The sequence below is a fragment of the Parasteatoda tepidariorum genome, chromosome 7 (assembly GCF_043381705.1).
Source record: "Parasteatoda tepidariorum isolate YZ-2023 chromosome 7, CAS_Ptep_4.0, whole genome shotgun sequence".
Classification (NCBI taxonomy): Eukaryota; Metazoa; Arthropoda; class Arachnida; order Araneae; family Theridiidae; genus Parasteatoda; species Parasteatoda tepidariorum.
In genome coordinates this window covers 4,785,052-4,803,493 of record NC_092210.1, presented here as the reverse complement: position 1 = coordinate 4,803,493, position 18,442 = coordinate 4,785,052, and the positions used below count along the sequence as shown (strand labels likewise).

Here is an 18,442-nt window from a genome sequence, read left to right as displayed (position 1 = left end):
GCATGCTCTTAACCGGAACTCCAAACACTGATGTTTCTTATAATCTACCCTCAGCAGATATTAAAATATCGAATAAATACAGTAATATCAACGAATAAATTAATATCAAATAGGATATAACAAATATTTCGGACATTCACCAAAGCGACTATGCGACATTCTTGTCGACATTCACCGGTGAAAGTTGACATTTTCTTGATTTCGGTCATTCACGGTAACATATACAACAAACAAGTAGTAATGGATGATAGTAATGTAGATGCAGAGTAACTGTGACTAGAACCTTCCACAAAAGCTGGTCATTCTTAAAGTAAAATATGCGTACTCGATGTTGAGACCCAACATGACTGCCTGGTTGGACATCTTTTTAAAATTGGTGACTTTTCAGATCCCTTTGCATTGCGGTGGAGCACGTCATTATGGATGGTCACTATATTCACCACTGCTTTGAGGTGAACCGGTCGATACGAATTCCGCACCCGGCTTGCACCGACCACAGTGCTGACGTAAAATATCCTTAGTGGTAGACGGATCGTGGGTTTGAGTCCCCTTGCCATCAGACTAACCATGGAAGGTTTTCGCAGTTTTCTTCTCCATGCAACGCAAATGCTGGTTAGTTCCACCAAAAAGTACTGCACGAAGGCAAATTTCTCCCAATACTTGATCCAGGATGTCCTTGTTTTCTGGATTGGGTTCAAAATTACTAGACTACGGAGCTGAACATTAATAGTGGTAAACCCAAAAAATCGGGTCGGCTGCTCATTGATAGCTATAAAATAAAATATATTCACTACTGAGGAGCTCTTCGTAGTACTATCTTGGTCAAACTAGTGGGCGAGGGGCCGAGTGAGACGATGACTTTTTAATATCATTTTTATTGCTCCTTTGTTTATACTTGTTATATTTTGTTAAGTCCTCTGCCATTAGCTAGGTAGGTACTTTATTTACGTCACACTAGAGCTGCACAATGGGCCATTGACGACGATCTGGGAAACATCCCTGAGGATGATCTGAAGACATGCCATCGCAATTTTGATCCTCTTCAAAGGGGACGGCTCCCCTGCCTTGGTTGCCCGACCACCTATGAGCGAAGTCAAGCACTTTAGGATAGAACAGTTTAACGAGGACCGATACCGTACACCCTCGGTCCCTACGCATGCTGATCAAAGTGGTCACCCACCCACTTACTGATCGCAGCGAGTGATGCTTGACTTCGGTGCTCTACTGGGAACCGTGTCTTTAAGATCAGTCCAGCGCGGAATCCTCTGTCATTTTATTTTATTTTATAACCGTCGTTGAACAGCCGACCCAATTTTTTGGTTTATGACTACTAATGTTCCACTCCGTAACCTTGTAATTCTGAGCCAATCCAGAAGACAAGGAAACTCCTGGATAAGTACTCCCAGAGGTATGATTTGTTGTGGAAACATGGAGGACTTTGAGACTCGACCGATTTAACGAGCATCAGTCCCCGTTTACTACACAGGGAGTCTTCGGCCGGAGGGGATCGAACCCAGGACCTCTTGGATATAGGCCCAGTGCCCTACCCACCAGGCTATCCTGGCCTAACCCTCTGTCATTAGAAATAATATGAATATAACATCGAAATCGGAAATATCATTAAAATAAAATTTAAATTGTCCGACACTTTCGCATCCGGAGAGCGACAAAAACAGGGGCGACAGAAATCTTAGATCCGTGCATAACGAGTTCCGTATACGGGGGATTCTTTAAACAGACATTTCATCAGATCTAAAACAGCGTATAACAGATGTAATGATTCGTAAAGAGGCGGTAATGATTGCGAATTCAAACAAACACGCCAAGAGGACGGCATCTATCCATGTGGACCTCTTCAGAAGCATCGTGCCGCCGCCTCGTTATGAAAGATGATTGATCCACAAAAAAATCATCCCTGATGGGGATGCTGGGGAAGAAGATTGTGTTCGGGGGTAACGGGATATAGGGCGCCATCCTATCCTCTTAACAACTCAGGGTCCAGACGCCACTGTGTCCCGTATGCAGCGGGTGGCTTTACTGGTACAAGACGCGCGGCGGGAAATTAGAAATATCATTTTACTACGCTTTCAGAATAAGCAAAACTACACGGAAGTGCTCGCCCCCCTTCCACCATTATTTTCGATTCTTATTATGTGAGAGACTACTGATAAACTATCTTCGGAGTTCAAAGAAAAACAATGAATCTGATTGCGCATGTGTTGGCATAGGCCCATAAGTCACCCCACTGTGCAAAAATTTCATCGGGAACAAGATTTGTGATAAGATTATGCAAGAAGAGAGATGCGGGGAAAATTATTTTAAGACCAAGGGGTGATGCCAAGAGTTCCTCGAATATATCCATAAGAGGTCACGATAAACTTATGATTGAATTCATCAAATAAATTGTTAATTGAATTTAATTATACAATAACGTAAAGATTGGAGTTGGGATTATTTTTAAGACTAACGCGTGATGCCAATGATTTTCTCGAATATCACCTTAAGAGATCACAATAGTTCTTGATTAAATTGATTATGTGAATTGTTAATTGAATATTTAATACAAGAATGTAAATATCGGCGATCTTGAATATCTCGATTAGAGATCACGATACACTTGTAATTGGAGTAATTATGTAAATTGTTATTTGAATATATTGAAACGAAAATGTAAATATTGGGGTTGTGATTATTCTTACAGACTAAGGAGTTATGCCAAGATTTGCTCGAAATGAATATCTTTACAAGAGGGAGCAACAGTCATTTGATTGAATTAATTAAATAAATTATTAATTAAATAACTTTGTAATTATATAAATTTTTAATTAAATATATTAATATGAGTATATAAATATTGGGGTTGAAATATTATTTTTAAGACTAATGGGTGATTGCAATATTTCCTGAACATCTCCATAAGAGGTCACAATAGTCTTATAATTGAATTGATTAGAAAAACTGTTACTTGATTGTATTAAAATGAGGACGTTAATGCAGTAGATACTTATACTTATACCGACCTTGCATTCAAGGAGATTCTTAATTTAACGTGCAAGATGGATTGTTTTGCTTGGTATATTGTTATAAGTGTGCTCAAACGTATTCTTTTAGCAAGCTGTTTTTTCCCCGATTTTTACTTTTTCTTAAATGCTCACTTTTTATTCAGCTGTTTAAAATGGTTAAATGGGGCCGGGGTAGCCTGGGTGGCAGGGCACTGGAGGCACGTTCGTTATAACGGGTGTTCAAATCCAGCCGGCCGAAGACTTCCTGCTTAATAAATGGTGACTGGTACACGTTAAATCTGTCAGAGTCACATTAGACCTCCAAGTTCCCATAACAAATCATACATCTGAGGAGTACTGAATTGGAGATTGATCGTTCTCTGGTTCAGGTCAAAATTAGTATCTGTGGATGAAGGAATGAATGTATGAATGGGTCCGCCCTATGAACGGGTGGGACGTATGGGTGTGGCGGAAGTCAAATTCTTGTCCATAGATGACGCCACTGGAAAATAAGAACATTGCACCTCTTGCCTTATTGGTCTATGACAACAACAACAAATGGTTAAATGAAATACTTTATCCGTAAAAGAAAAAGCCGAAACTATAAAGCTCAAAGATAAAAGAGAAAAAATATGTCGCGATATGTAATTAAAATATGTAAAGTGAACAAAAATTGCACGCAGCATCGGGCGCAAAGAGCATTTTTCTTTTTTGTTTCCTGAGTCCTGCAATATTTGCGGATCTTACTGTGTATACTAAGCAATCAACGTTCTTATGTGAAAAAATAAGTTGAAAAAGTAAACGCATTAGGAATCGCAGGGTAAGATTTAAGCGGGAAAGAAAAAAAAATGCTTTAAAAATCTGTCCAGTAGGGAAGACAGAATGAAAAACATCAAAACCCGTTTAATTGCCATAAGAAACATGCAGCCACCAACCACCTTTCTCTGTTTCCTTCGGTAATCAAACGGGTTTTGATGTTTGCTGATATATATATATATATATATATATATATTAATTTAACCGAAGAAATAATTTTTTGCCATGCTCTAAGATATCATGATAAAATTATCAAATTTCACTTGTTTTCTAAATCAGATAAGATAAAAGAAATTTTGATATATTTGGATAAGAATCTGATAAAAGTATAAAATAAAATAGCATAAATTTTTTATTTAGTATGAATTTTTTAGAATTAACACTTTAATTTTAAGTTTTTAAAATTAAATTGAAACAAAAAAGATTGAGAAAAAATAAACATAATCAGAACTAAAACAAATTACGATGAATGATGAAATAAACTAGCAACATCGTACAATGTATTCTTACCGGTATAATTCATAAGTATGGTATAAATCATAACTCATAATTATAATTATATGTATAATTCCTAATTATACATATAATTATAATTATGAGTATAATATAATTCATAATCATCTATATANTATATACAACAAAATAAATAAAAACAAAGAAACACGAAGAAAATTAAGAAAAACAATAAGTTTCATTTACTGCGCATAAGCTGCAAGTAAGCATTAGATGAGTTCAAAATGAAGATAAAACAAAGGAAAATTACAGACATATGGAGAAAAAAAAAGGGGGGGAAGGAAAATAATAATAAAAAAATAACGAACAACAGGGGGGAAGAATTCAAAAGAAAAAAGATAAATTTTTTTAAAAAAATCCGGAAAATAAAAGATTTTTCTCCCAGTTTCTTCCAGTTCGATCTCCGGAAAATAAGAAATCTTTTTATCAGCCCACACGATTATATCCGCAAAATCCATTTCGGGCAAATCCGTGGGTAAAATTATTTACTAAAAATTTCTTTATTAATTTAGACAATTTTTCCATGTGCAAATCCGCAAATCCGTGTTAAAATTATCAACTAAAAAATTTTTTCTTCGCTGATTTATATAATTTTTCCATGTGCAAATCCATTTCGGGCAAATCCGTGGCTAAAATTATGCGCAAAACAGGCAATTCATGTTTCTCTTTTCTATTTTATATTTTTTTCTTAAATAAATATTTATTTTCTAAAATTATTTATGGTCAACTTCTTTAAATTATCCAGTATAATATTACCTTGCACACATCCATTTCGGACCCATCCTTGGTAACTAACAAATCAAACGCAATTCAGCAATGCATTAAGAATGGCACTTTAAAACAAAACTCGTCTAGTTACGTTCAATTTGCGCTTTTGTTTTCATATTTTGCAATCTGGCAATCTTGTTACAAAAATATTTTGTAAATCATTCTTGAAAAATTCCCCTTTCATGTAAGTACATTTGAATTCGCCACTCGCTTTATAGATTATGTGTTATTCTGTTTTTTCTTTTTCTTTAATTTTATTTTATTTTATTTTTTGTTTTTACGTGTTACTTTTACTTATTGTGTTCTATTTTATTTGTTGTAATTTTTGTTTAAAAAAATTTCTGAGTGCACCTCACACTATTGTATTAATATATTTTGCTTTGGCTATATTGATACAATATCAGAAAACACTCTTTTTTGCGGATATAATCGTGTGGGCTGATGTAAAGATTATATCTTTTATTTTCCGGATTTTTTAAAAAAATTTATCCTTTTTTTCCCCCCAGTTGTTTGTTATTTTTTTATTATTATTTTTCTCCCCCCCCCTTTTTTTTTCTTCGTATGTCTGTAATTTCCTTTGCTTTATCTTCATTTTGAACTTAGATAGATAGATAGGTAGATAGATAAATAAATAGATATGTAGTTATAAAAAATGAAATTTTTCCAACCCCTTAATCAAAATTGAACTCAATATTGTATGCATACTTGCGATTGCAAACTAATATTTTAGAAAGGAAAATAACGTAAGCGTTTCCAATTGAGGAAGGCGTTATTAGAAACATCAAAACCCTTTGCACTACTCGACGACATTTGAAAGTGTTTCTGATAGATCACATCCCATCAATCAAACATGTTTTGAAGATTTTGATTCGTAAGGTTTTGGTCTCACTGCTTTAACGATAACAAGGTGACGTTAAACAGCGATATTTATAAAAAATAAACATTTAAAATTTTAACAGTGAGCATGGGTAAGTAAAACCACGAAGCCCATTAAGCGATATGCTATATCCTATACACATCACTATACTGTATATTTAATGAATTTAAAAAAAATTCATAAATTTTATTTAAAAGCCTATGTTTTGATTAAAACTACTACTACTCAAGAAGTAAAATTCAGGTCTACCCAAAAAACAAAATTTTTTCTTCAGCAATAAACAACTAAACTTATTATGATCATTTACCTCCTTTTATGAATGTAATATACGGATCATTAAATGTAAAAATTTCACTCTAGGAAGAGGATGATAATAACATCCCTCTAGAAATAGGGGGGAAAATTTTAGCCTACTGGCGAGCTTTATATTTTATATTTGAAAAACTATTTATTGGTAATAAGATGAAATTAAGAAGTCATAAAAATGACTCGATAATTTGTTTCTCTATTTTATTAGCTTCACAAACCGTAAACAACTGAAAAGCAATATTTTTTTACGATCGTTTCTGAAGAAGGTAAACTGAATATTTGAAGATTCTTATAGCCTGATTCTGTGATTTTAAAAATAAACGGTACCCACTAATTGGCGCCGGGAATTTATTCTAAAATTTACGACTTTTGATCCTTTTCCTCTCGAGTTTTTCTATTCCTACAATATCTCAGGATATTTTATTTTGTCGGCGTCGTTGAATTTTGAATTGACTAAATACCTATGTTCAATTCCATAGCAGATTGTAATTTTGAACTCAATTCAGAAGACGAGTGAACTCTTGTTATTCGGCGAAATTTGCCTTCGTGGTGGACTGTTTGATGCAACTAAGCTGAATTTGTGATCAAGGGGAAACTACGAAAACCTCAGATGGTTAGCCAGGCGGCAAGGGGACCCTAACCTATGATACGTCTACCACTGAGGATATTTTACGTCAGCACCGAGCCAGGAACGGAATTCTTATCAACCAGCTATCGCTGGGATTCGAACCTAACGGTCACCTCATTGGGAAACAAGCGCTCTATCCTCAGAGCCACCACGTCCCTATCTTTGGATAGTTATAATAAGTATTTATTAATTAATTAAATAGAAGTGGTATTAATTAATCAAAATAGCATTAATTAATCAAATAAATATTTTTTTATGATTTTCTCGGAATTAATTCGAGTTAATAAACTAAAACTTCATGGGAGGGATAGTGTAGAAATGAAAAGTTGAAAGATGTGGTGATTGAATTTTTTTGAAAATGTGATGAAAAAGAAAAATAATAATAATGTGCTAATCTATTACATTCTATGACATTAAAAAGGCTGTGTAAATATTGAAATACATGATTGAAAAATGTGCATTGCGTTTTTAAGAATTTCATAAATTGAGGTTCAAGTGAGTAGTGGTTTAATTGTTAACTAGATCTATCTAATTGGCTATTGGCGACGGTCTGGAATTCATTTTAAGTCATAATCCGAAGGCAATAATGATCCATTCATGGACTAAACTACCACTTTTGACATTTAAGCTAAGAAATAAATAGTAAAAATAAAGTTTAATTTTAAAGTTGCGTGAATTACATTTTTAATACGTTTTTATTGTATTTTAATAACTGTTAATAACTTTATTTTGTAATATTTTTAATGAGTTGTATTTTAATTAGAGTTATGTCCTATAATTTCAATAATTAATTTTATATCAATTTTCTTTTTTCTTCAATATCATGTTTGTAAACATAAAAATAAAATGTAATAATTCGAACTCAGTACTGAATTTCCGGTCAAAGCGCAGACGCATCTCTTCCTTTTAATTCTTAAAAAAAACAATTGTTGCTTTTGTTTACATTATAGATTTATGATTCTTGAGATTTCTTAAAACCAATGTTTCGTAGTTGTTAAAAGGCATTTCTTTTTTTATCGCTGAACAATTATCAACATTGATACTGAACCAATCCAGGTATAGTCCAGACAACAAAGTGCATGATCTAGAAAAATTTCAGTGGGAGTTTTCATTTTTGTACATTTATGTTTTTTGGTGTGTTGAACACGGAAAAAAATTTCTTTCTAGGAAAAACCTGAAAAATACATTTTTCCCCCCCATTTTTTTCGGGTTTAAAATAGAAAATTTCTGATGTCATATTTAAAAACCAAAGAAAATGTCCCACAAATTTCTATGCCGTTGTAGATAATAAATCAAAGGTTTGAGCCTGATGTTAAGAAATGTAACAGTAAGAAATAGCTTAATTTAAAAGTCTCTCTACTAGAGGGTTAAAACCAAATGCTGCAATATGAGCAAGTCAGTCCAATGAACTGTCGGATTCGAACCCGCTACCTCCCGGTGTTTGGAGGGCGATACCTCTCGACCAGAGAGGCCTCAGAAGAAACCAAAGTGATTTGAAATATAAAACGTAAAGTTTCCGGCAAAAAATGAAAAATAAAAGTGAGGTAGGTACTAAACTAGAGCTGCACATTGGGCTATTGGCGACGGTCTGGGAATAATTCCTGAGGGTGATCCGAAGACATATTATCAAAATTTTGTGAGGCCACTTACTCAATTTAGACATAGATCTGAAGGGGAAGGAAATTTTTTCCAGATACCTTTACCCACGGTACTGCTCAGTGACCGACCACAGGACTCTCGATTCCACAGATTTTACTAGCACGTATATCGCATGTATTCGGTGGGTCTTAGTGGAGTCGAGGATCGATCCCCGGCCCCTCCGGATCGAAGTCTGATCGCTAACCACTAGGCTACCACTGCCCAATAAAAGTGAGAATCTCACCATCTGCGGTCCCGCAGTGGACTGATCGTTAAGACACGGTTCCCAGTAGATCACCGAAGTCAAGCATCACTGGCTGCGGTCAGTGTGCGGGTGGGTGACCACTTGGATCAGTCTGCGTAGGGACCGAGGGTGGGTGGTATTGATCCTCGTTAAACTGTGCTACCGTAAAGTGCTCGACTTCGCTCGCAGGTCGTCGGGCTACCAAAGCGGGGGTGCCATCCCCTCCGCAGAGGATCAAAATTGTGATGGCATATCTTCAGATCATCCTCCGGGATGTTTCCCAGACCGTCGGCAATAGCCCATTGTGCAGCTCTAGTGCGACGTAAATTAACAACAACACCATCTGTGTATTTGTGAAGAAAATGATCAATCATCAATCGATGATATCGATAATTAAGTAAAAGTGGGTATTATTTCCAAACACAGTTTATAAAATCGTAAGTAACATGCAATCTTTTCTTTTTTTCTTTTCGCATTTATGTTTAATAAGCAATTGTTATAAAAGTATTTAGTTTCAAAATGTGCTATTTCAATTTCTGATTTCATTTATAGTTATGTGAAAAATAGTTGATTAACTTTTTGCATATGCGTGAAGTTTTTTGCATAATCCTCGAGGACAACAATAATTCGTTTTTATTTACATTTTAAAGTTGATTTTTATAGTGTTACTTCGAGCGGATGATTTTCAGTGTTATGAGATCATTTAAGCTAGATTATATCAGTTGTTTTTTGATGAATTTTATCGTAATTCATCAACAAAACGACTTAATTGTTGATGAAATTGATCAAGAATGTAACGACGTGAAGTTGACTTCCAAAAATTTTAAAACAATTTTAATATTTAAAAAAGTTCCAAAATTGATTCAGATTTTAAAAAAAAAATCTGTGTTTTGCTCAAGTAACGAAATAAAGCCTGCAGAATTTACGATGACTCAAGCTTTTTGTTTGAAATATTCTAAAAATACTCTTAATACTCCAGTTTTTCTATAGTATTCGTTTACTTAAAGAAGCTTGTGCTCCAGTTTCATTTCAACAAGACAGAATTTGATCTGTTATAGATTTATTAATTTATTAATTTTTGAGAAAAATTTCCTTATAAAATAAAACTGTTAGTATATCACAAAATATAGAAAGGAATGAATGATTAATTGAGAAATTTTATCGAAGAATGGCCTTGATATAAGATTTTTTTATGAAAAAAATTATAATAAAACAAAACCTAAATTTTTATATAACCACTTGCGAAAGATTCATTAGACTCAATTTTCTGTTATGGATTGGATTTCTTTCTTAGTCTTTGTTGTTTTTTTGCGATTGCTCTCTATCTGAACACAAGATCAATCAATTGCGAATTGTTAACAGTTTTACTTAAATCAAAAAGCTGAAATTTGGAATAAAATGTTACATAATTTTAATTAAATATTTCCTAGTCAAAACTGATATTAAATATTAAACTACAAAACTTTTGAAGCAGCACTAACAGATAAACTTTATAATTTTATGTTTCAATTATTCTGTTATTCATTTATATTTCCAATTTAAGATATTCGACTAGCTTTTTAAGCCAATTTTGACTAAAAATAGTTATTTCTGTTCAAATATATATATAAACAGCTTCAACTAAACTTTTTATGTTATTCCTTTTCTGTAAATATTTTTTTAAATTCATTATTCAAAAGAAAACGCTCTTTCTCACACTTTAATATATTCACATCCTGTCTTTTAACCTATTTTTAGTTCAAGTATGCATTAATTAACGCTTAAACGATTATCCCACCAACTAACTCGTGGAAAAGACTTTTTCCCTGGACCTATTTAACAGACCAATTATAATTACTAAGTTTTCCATTATTCCCTAAAACGAACCATTTTACGGATTTACTTTGCAAGATTTTCTCCTACTTTTATTGGGGTGGACAACAACTTGAATGATTGTTATCTCTCTAAGAATTATTAAATAATAAATATTGTGCCCTCTTTCCCTGCCTAAGACCTCTCGGCAATGACATATATATATATATTNACAAACAACTGTTAACTAATTAAAAGTCACATTTAATTCAGGCCTTTATTTAAATAAAAATTTTATAGTAATTTTATAGCAAATAATTTGTTACAATAATTTTAGATTTACTTACATGATCAAACTAAGATATTTAATTTAATTTGATTCTTACAGTATTAAAAATAAATAAGCTTTGTAGCTACACTTTAACTCAACCAATCAAACAGTTAATAAAATTATTTTTAATTTTATATTAAATTATGCCATACTTTAATTACCAGTCAATTCAAAAATGAAGTTTCACTCTAAATCTAACACACAGTTATCACTCAAATTTTAAGTAATAATATTTAAGAAAAAATTATTGAAAACAACTTAGAGCAAAGTTTCTATGAAAGAAAAAAAGATATAAAACCTTGAAGAGTAAAGAAAGAGAAGACAGAAAGAAGAGGAAAGAGCTCTCGCATAAAATTATTACCCGTGTGTAACATACTTTAGCCATTTGAGCTTGAACACCTTGATTTGCTAAAGCTTTAACAGCTGCTTCTGCTGCCACAGGAGATTCAAAATCAACAAAACCATAACCTGAAACATATCATTGTTACTTAAATAACTCTTTAGCAAGTTTATTACATAAAAATTTGCAATCAGCCATTAAAACTTTTTTACCAACTTCATAACAAAAAAGGGGTTATCTTAAATCATTTACCAGCAAACATTATTTATTATTAACCAGCAAACATTATTTATTATTAACCAGCAAACTCTAAAATTTATGTAAATAAGAGAAATTTTAATAAATTTATTTCATTATTCTTTTAAATTTATCAAACTTAGACCTAACACCATTTTACCCTTTGACACCGGTGTCTCTCATATATATAAATTTTTCTGACGCTTTAATTTCAAGCGAAGATATATTTTGGTATGTTATGATTATAAGAAACAGTCAAATTGTTATTAAAAAAATCTGTTGAATTATCAGAATTAAACTTGTACTAAAATATAAAATCCAAAAAGAGTAGTTTACAATATTTTTTTCATTCATATTCAAAAATTTATCAATAACTGATTTTGTAATTTGAAAAAATTTCCAATGATGAATAACCGATTTTGTAATTCGAAAAAATTTCCAATGATGAATAACTGTTTTTCATAGATTTAAATAACTGCGAATAAGTGCAAATTTGAAATATTATTTGGAAGTGAGCGTGTTTGAAAGATTTTACCTTTATTGCAGAAAAAAACACCACTGCATTTCATTACTATAAATTATTATAATGCTAAATACAGCATTTTTTAAAACTTATTTTGGCCTAAATTAATACAAAATAATGATTCAAGCATGAAAAATATGTTTTAAAAATATTCTGTGTCAAATGGTTAATGGTATTTATTTTTTCTTCTTCTTTAAATTGATATGTACATTCCAGACAACCCAATGAAATTGACTTAGGTGAAAAAGAAATGACAATTTAGCTGGCCTTTAAGGTTACCAGAATTATCTCTTTGACATCATACGGCAGTTCATCAACATAATGATTCCAAACGGTTAACAGACTATATATATATATATATATAATTGTAATTGGGATTATACAAAACAATTTTAATACGATTTACCAATTACAATTTTAATACTGATTTTAAGCAATTTCAGTTAAAAACTGGGGGGCCGGTCTAAGATAACGTAAGCGCTTAACGGGTGATAGGGATTTGTGATTTGCTTGTTTGCAATGTTTGCTTAAAGAATTAAAATCACGTTATTTTCAAAACGTAAAGAATTAAAATCCCATTATATCGAAAATAATAGTTTTGAGAAGGTGAAGGTTTATTTTTTTTATTTCTTTAGTCTTGAAGCTTCTAAGTTAAAGGGTTATAACCTTAAAAGGAAAACAGACCTTAAAAGGAAAACAGAAAAGATTTCGAAAGAATATTTGACTCAAAAATTTGATAAAATAAATAGCAAAAAGAATTTCGTCTCTTGCAAATGACATCGTATATTTGAGTGTGACCCTAAAATTAAATTACAGCAGTAGAAGTCAAAGTCAACATACAAGGGGATTGCAGCGACTTTTTTTACGCAAGTATGAGAGGGGATTTGAGATTTGCTTATTTCTTTCAAAAATGGCCGATAACATGCTTACGTAGTACTTGAATGGCCCTTTACAATTTTTATTTTAACTATTTCAATTAATATGGAACTACAATTACAAGAAATGAGTCTTGGTGGCTCAAAGGCTAGAGCACTCGTCTCCCAAAGAGGTAAAGCGGGTTCGAATCCCAGCAATAGCTAGTCGCTACGAATTCCGTATCCGGCTCACACCGACCACAATTCTGATGTAAAATATCCTCAAGATGGATGAAGGGTTACTTTCATCAACTAGTCTTAGACGAAGATAAATTTCTCCTAATACTTGATAGAGGAGTTCCCTTGTCTTCTGGATTCTCTGTCATTTTCATAATTAATTTTATGTCAGAAAAATTCGATATATTTTTTTAAAAAAAATTCGACATTTCCTTTTTAATAGCGTTTAACTTCATTAAAAAAATCTGAAATATTATATAAATAACGTACACTTGATTAGATTTAAGTATAATTACAATTTTAAAAAAAAATGTGAACCTCTGTGAAACTTTCACTGGGCCCCAACGTTCCGCGGAACACCTGTTGGGAATCGCTGACATAATTCGGAAAGATTTATTTGAAAAAGAATAAAAGAAAGTAAATTAAAGAATGATTTATGCATAATACAGGGTGTCCCTTAATCACCATCCTTGATATATATTTTTTCGAATCCCTGTCGAAAAATGTTGACAGAAAAGCATATTCTTTTGTAGTCGCAAATGGTATTAAAATGAGAAGCAAAAAACTTCATGAAATCTTGGACTAAAAACCTCAAAACCTGCTCACTTGCCAGAAGAAAAAGAGAAAAGTTGAACAGTCATAGAAACGTCTATTTTCATCGGACAATCAAACTGGTTTCGCTATATATCCTCCTGATATTCGCTAGATATCCACTAGATTTCTATGAGTTTTTCATGGTCTAAATATTTGCAAACCTTAATATGAATATTCATGTATGATTATTTTGATAAGAATTCCCAATATTAATGCAATTTGACCTTTTTTTTAAATAAATAATACAGAGAAAAGTTTTAAATCGTTTCTATCCAAAAATTGTTCCGTATTTCTTTCTTGTAATTAGAAAGAAGGGACAAAGAAAGGTGTTTGGAGTCGAGAAATGAATTTTATGAAGGAAGAAAAAAATTTAAATTCAAAAAAATATTTAATTAGATGAGTAAAATGTAAAAACAATTTGTATTATAATTTAGTTATCTGAAGTCGTAGTCGAAAATTCATTGAGTAACCTCCTTCTTTCAAGTCCCTCTCGATTCTCTCCAACTCTTAGCTGTTCTAAAAAATCACCCGATCTCAAAATCACATATATCGTTCATGAAATCAGGTCGAATCATATACATAATACGTACATCGTTCAACCAGTTTAAGAACATTTCCCTTATTTTTTTGTCAGCCAGTGTGAATCTAATTCCTCATAAAATTTCCTTTCGAGTAAAACAAAATTTGCGCTTTATTTCATTTCATAAAATTAATTTAGAGTTTAATATTCGTTAAGGAATCTTCTGTGTTTTCCTTCGATGGTCTCTTAAACTCATTGACGAATTTTTTTCACTCCGTAATTTTAAATATAATTTCATAGTTGAAATTTTTTTCCAAACTTTCATTACGGTATTGTTTATTTTTCATTTTAAAAGAATTTTGAAAGGAGATTTCAGTGTTGCAGGCACTGCTTTATACCTGTCCTCCCACCTAGGCACGGTAAGAAATCCCGTTGGCATAATAAAGACGATCTGTTTTCTACATTGTGTTAGGGACACTTATTTTCATTTTCACAATGTTTAGTTAATATTTTTTATTATTTTTTTACAACCGTCGTTGAACAGCAAACCAAATTTACAGTTTACGACTACCAATGTTTAACTTGTCAGTTTGAACCCAATCCAGGAGACTAGGGAACTCCAGGATTCAGTATTGCGAGCCTTCGTGGAGGACTTTTTGGTGGAAATTACCAGCATTTGCGTTACACGGAGAGGAAATCAAATCACGTAATCCTCCCAGGGTTAGCCCGACAGCAAAGGGACTCCAACCCACGATCTGCCTACCACTGGGGATATTGTACATCAGCAGTGTGGTCGGTGTGAACCTGTTGCGGAATTCGTATCGATCTGGTCCTGCACATTTTAATTATTAATATAAGAAAAATCATAACATAAAGGAACAACATTATTAAGACAAAAGAACATCCTTAATGCAAAGGAGCATTATTAATACAGAGTATACTGATGCATCCGTCTACCACTGAGGATATTTTACGTCTGCATTGGGATCGGTGCGAACTGGGTGCGGAATTCTTATCGACTAGCCATCGCTGGAGGATTCAAACTCGATTCGCCTCATTGAAGGAAAACACTCTATCTCCTGAGCCACCAGAACATTTTAAATTAACATAAAAAATGGGTAACACTTTATAAAGTCTATGCATAGGCATGCGCAATATGGAAAGTAATTACTACATGAACGCGTATATACCTATAAATTTGCCAAATTTGCTGCCAAAATCAAGTGCCAAAAATAAGTAGCCCGACGAGCTGTCACTGTTTTCAAAGTAACTGAGGAAACCCCACAAAGCAGCCTATTCAATGGTGGAAGCCTATCCATGAATATTATGGGTCAATATTAAGGGGAGATATAGGGCCATGTTGTAATAAACAATATTGACATCGAATTTCTTCATTTTAAAACTATTGAACACACTATTATATATCTACATACAAAAAAAAAACCTATTGGACCACATTGTGGGCCACCTATTAGACCTATAAAAATTTTCTCTGGTTAGGTCTACTAATAAAATCCTAGTGAAATCCAAATAAAAATCCTAGCATTCGGTCAATTTATGTAGGCTGCATATTTTTTAATTTTCTTCTTTTTAAGTAAACGCACCACGTGTAAAACACGCTTGGGCCTTTGTACTAGAACATCCCGAAATATGTAGGATAAATAAGTTAAAGCATTAACGTTCGTTCGTTTTATCTCATATTGAACATTTTGAAATATTTTTAAAAACAAAAACGTTACATCTTGTCGTTTAAAGTTGGCGCAATATAGTCGCTTCTCTAGGGTCATTGAACTCTATATTGAACGCAGGTGAAAATTTTACGATTTTAGATACCTGTCAAACAGTTAAAGAATGCTTCTTTAAAAATTTTAATCTGTTCGATTTCTTATAAATTGTCATCCTTAAAAAAAGTTGTAGCGATAACAAATTCTGACTGGTCCATTTCAAATGTATTTATAACATATGACGACGACATACGATATTCGACACATATATTACACAGAATATTCAGTTTACTAAAAAAATTATGGGGAGGGATTTAAATTTATGTTATTTTTTTGAATGTATTATATTCTCAAACGTATAATGCACAGCTCTTCTATTATTAAAAAATTTATCTTTTTAACAGCTTTAATTTTTACGTAACTTTATGATGTTAATACCTTTTTAACAAAATAATTTCTTCCTTTCTTTTTTTTTAACTTATAGTTACGGGAAATAAGAAGAGAAAGTTGTTGAAAAATAATTTGAGTCGATAACTTCGCAAACAGGTCAACCCCAGTGTAGAGGACTTCTTTTCACTCGCATCAATTTAACTAAAAAACTGCGAAAAGTATTATTAAAATTATTTTAAGACAAGTGTCTCACAATGTGGCTAAATCTGTTTTTTTTTTTTTTTTTTGAAAAAGAAAAAAAAAAGAGAAAAATTGTGTTTATGTGCGGATGGAATAATTTGCACGATAATACATAAAATTATTTAAGTCAGCCAATTTTTATTTATAAATATAAATTAACAATTTTTAACATTTAAAATATAAAGAGTAACAAAGGCCTTAGGTCTGAAATATCCGCTTGCTAAACGTTATTTAATTTCACCCGAAGAAAAAAAAAGACGAAAAAGAAAAAGATTCATACGTTAACAACGATAACGGCAAAATAAAACGCGAAAAAAAGTTAGACTAATTATGTATGTTTTAAAATTTTTGTTTTGTTTGCTAAATTTAATTGAGGAAATGACTAAATGAATAAAAAAAAATTTAAAAAAAAATCACCACGAGAAAAATGAATGCATTAAATTATAAAAAATTTGTTTTTATAAATTAACAGTTTTTTTTTTTTTTTTTTTTAAAGTAAAACTGAGGCTGGAAAAGTTTTATTTTACTAGAATTAGTTACTAATACCCAGTACAATTCAGAAAGAAGAAAAAAAAAAAAAAAAAAAAAAAAAAAAAGGGGAAGAAAATCTTTCTAAGAAAATAAATTACTAATATTTTAATATTAGTAATACAATAAATCAACAACTTTTAAAGCGAAGAAAGAAAAAAAGTAATAATAGACTAGCATTAGTTTTGAAATATTACCTTGATTAGCGCTTGTTAATTTTACCGGAAGAATTTCCTACGAAAACAAAAATAAAATGTTTATTACTTTGAACAAAAAGAAAAAAAATCCTACTTCTATTCCCCACAGTGATTGAAAAAAGGTGAAAGATCACCGATAAATTCCGCCGAAATCACCGACTGATGTTCGACAACCCTATTATAAGAGCTTAAAGCTGGAATTACAAGAAAACAACCTCTTGTGATCCACAGATTCACTTACAGAAAATACTGCTTTTTGATTGGATTAAAAAAAAGCTAAGGCGGAGTTTCATTTACGTCAATCATTCCATTCTGCTTCTTCGGTGGGCGGAGAAGTATTCATTTCTCTAGTTTCCGCCCAGAGCGTCAGAAGTGGGCGTTGACAATCCTCGGGCGCGTGTCGTAGTCTGGTCAGTTAGTATTTGTTTGCTGATGTAACTGCACTCGCAATCCGCAATCTGAATATTAGGGGGATTATCGTGAATTCAGACCCCCTTTAAGCTCCATTCCCACCCCCCAGAAAGCATCCTTTTGGTAGCCCAAACAGAGTGTTGCGGTTAGGCTTAGTGAGTTCGATATCGAAATCATAAATCGACGTCGAAACGTCCCGCGATGATGTATTTTAGGGATGTTTGGGTAACGTCTGTTCCCGTATGAATGCATTCGAAAATGGACTTTAAATAGAAACACAGAAAAAAAAGAACAGAAGTTGTGTTGGACAAGTTGAGAACTCTTAGAACAGTATGTCATACGCTCAATTTGGATACGCAGCATTTACGCCTAGCACACAGGTAAATTCTTCCTCTTCTTTCTTTTACAAAAAATGTTAATGAACTCTGTGATTGCATGGATATGGGTATTATTTGTGTTCCTATAGCGCCTGGTTACATGGACATATGGGCACTGAGTCCGGCATATTGTGGCCCTAGAATATCACTGCCTAAAATTTAAATTTTCTTTTTTTTTTCTCTTTTAAATTTTTTCATTTCATTTTTTTTTATTTTTAAATTTTAGTTCCGCTTCATGAAAACGTGTACCTTACCTCTTGTATCGTTGCAATTAATAATAACTTATTGAAATTAAAGCTTAGATTATTTTTTTAAAATTATTTTTTTTCTCGAAGCTTATTACGTTATGTATT

General features: G+C 32.3%; 1 protein-coding gene across 3 annotated transcripts in view; it reads left to right on the top strand.

The window, feature by feature from the left end:
- The first annotated feature begins 9,183 nt into the window (after positions 1-9,183).
- The window catches only part of LOC107439315 (iroquois-class homeodomain protein IRX-4), a 75,847-nt gene continuing 66,588 nt past the window's right edge, over positions 9,184-18,442 (top strand). Inside the window, exon 1 of one of the 3 annotated variants that reach the window (XM_016051870.3) lies at positions 9,184-9,232. Coding sequence is in view for 1 of the 3 variants with exons in the window: in XM_043042360.2 (XP_042898294.1) it covers positions 18,045-18,092 (48 nt within the window). In the remaining 2 variants the exon portion in view is untranslated. Of the gene's footprint in view, positions 9,233-17,643; positions 18,093-18,442 lie in introns of those variants that run through there. The other 2 variants (XM_043042360.2, XR_011637176.1) reach the window with 2 other exon arrangements.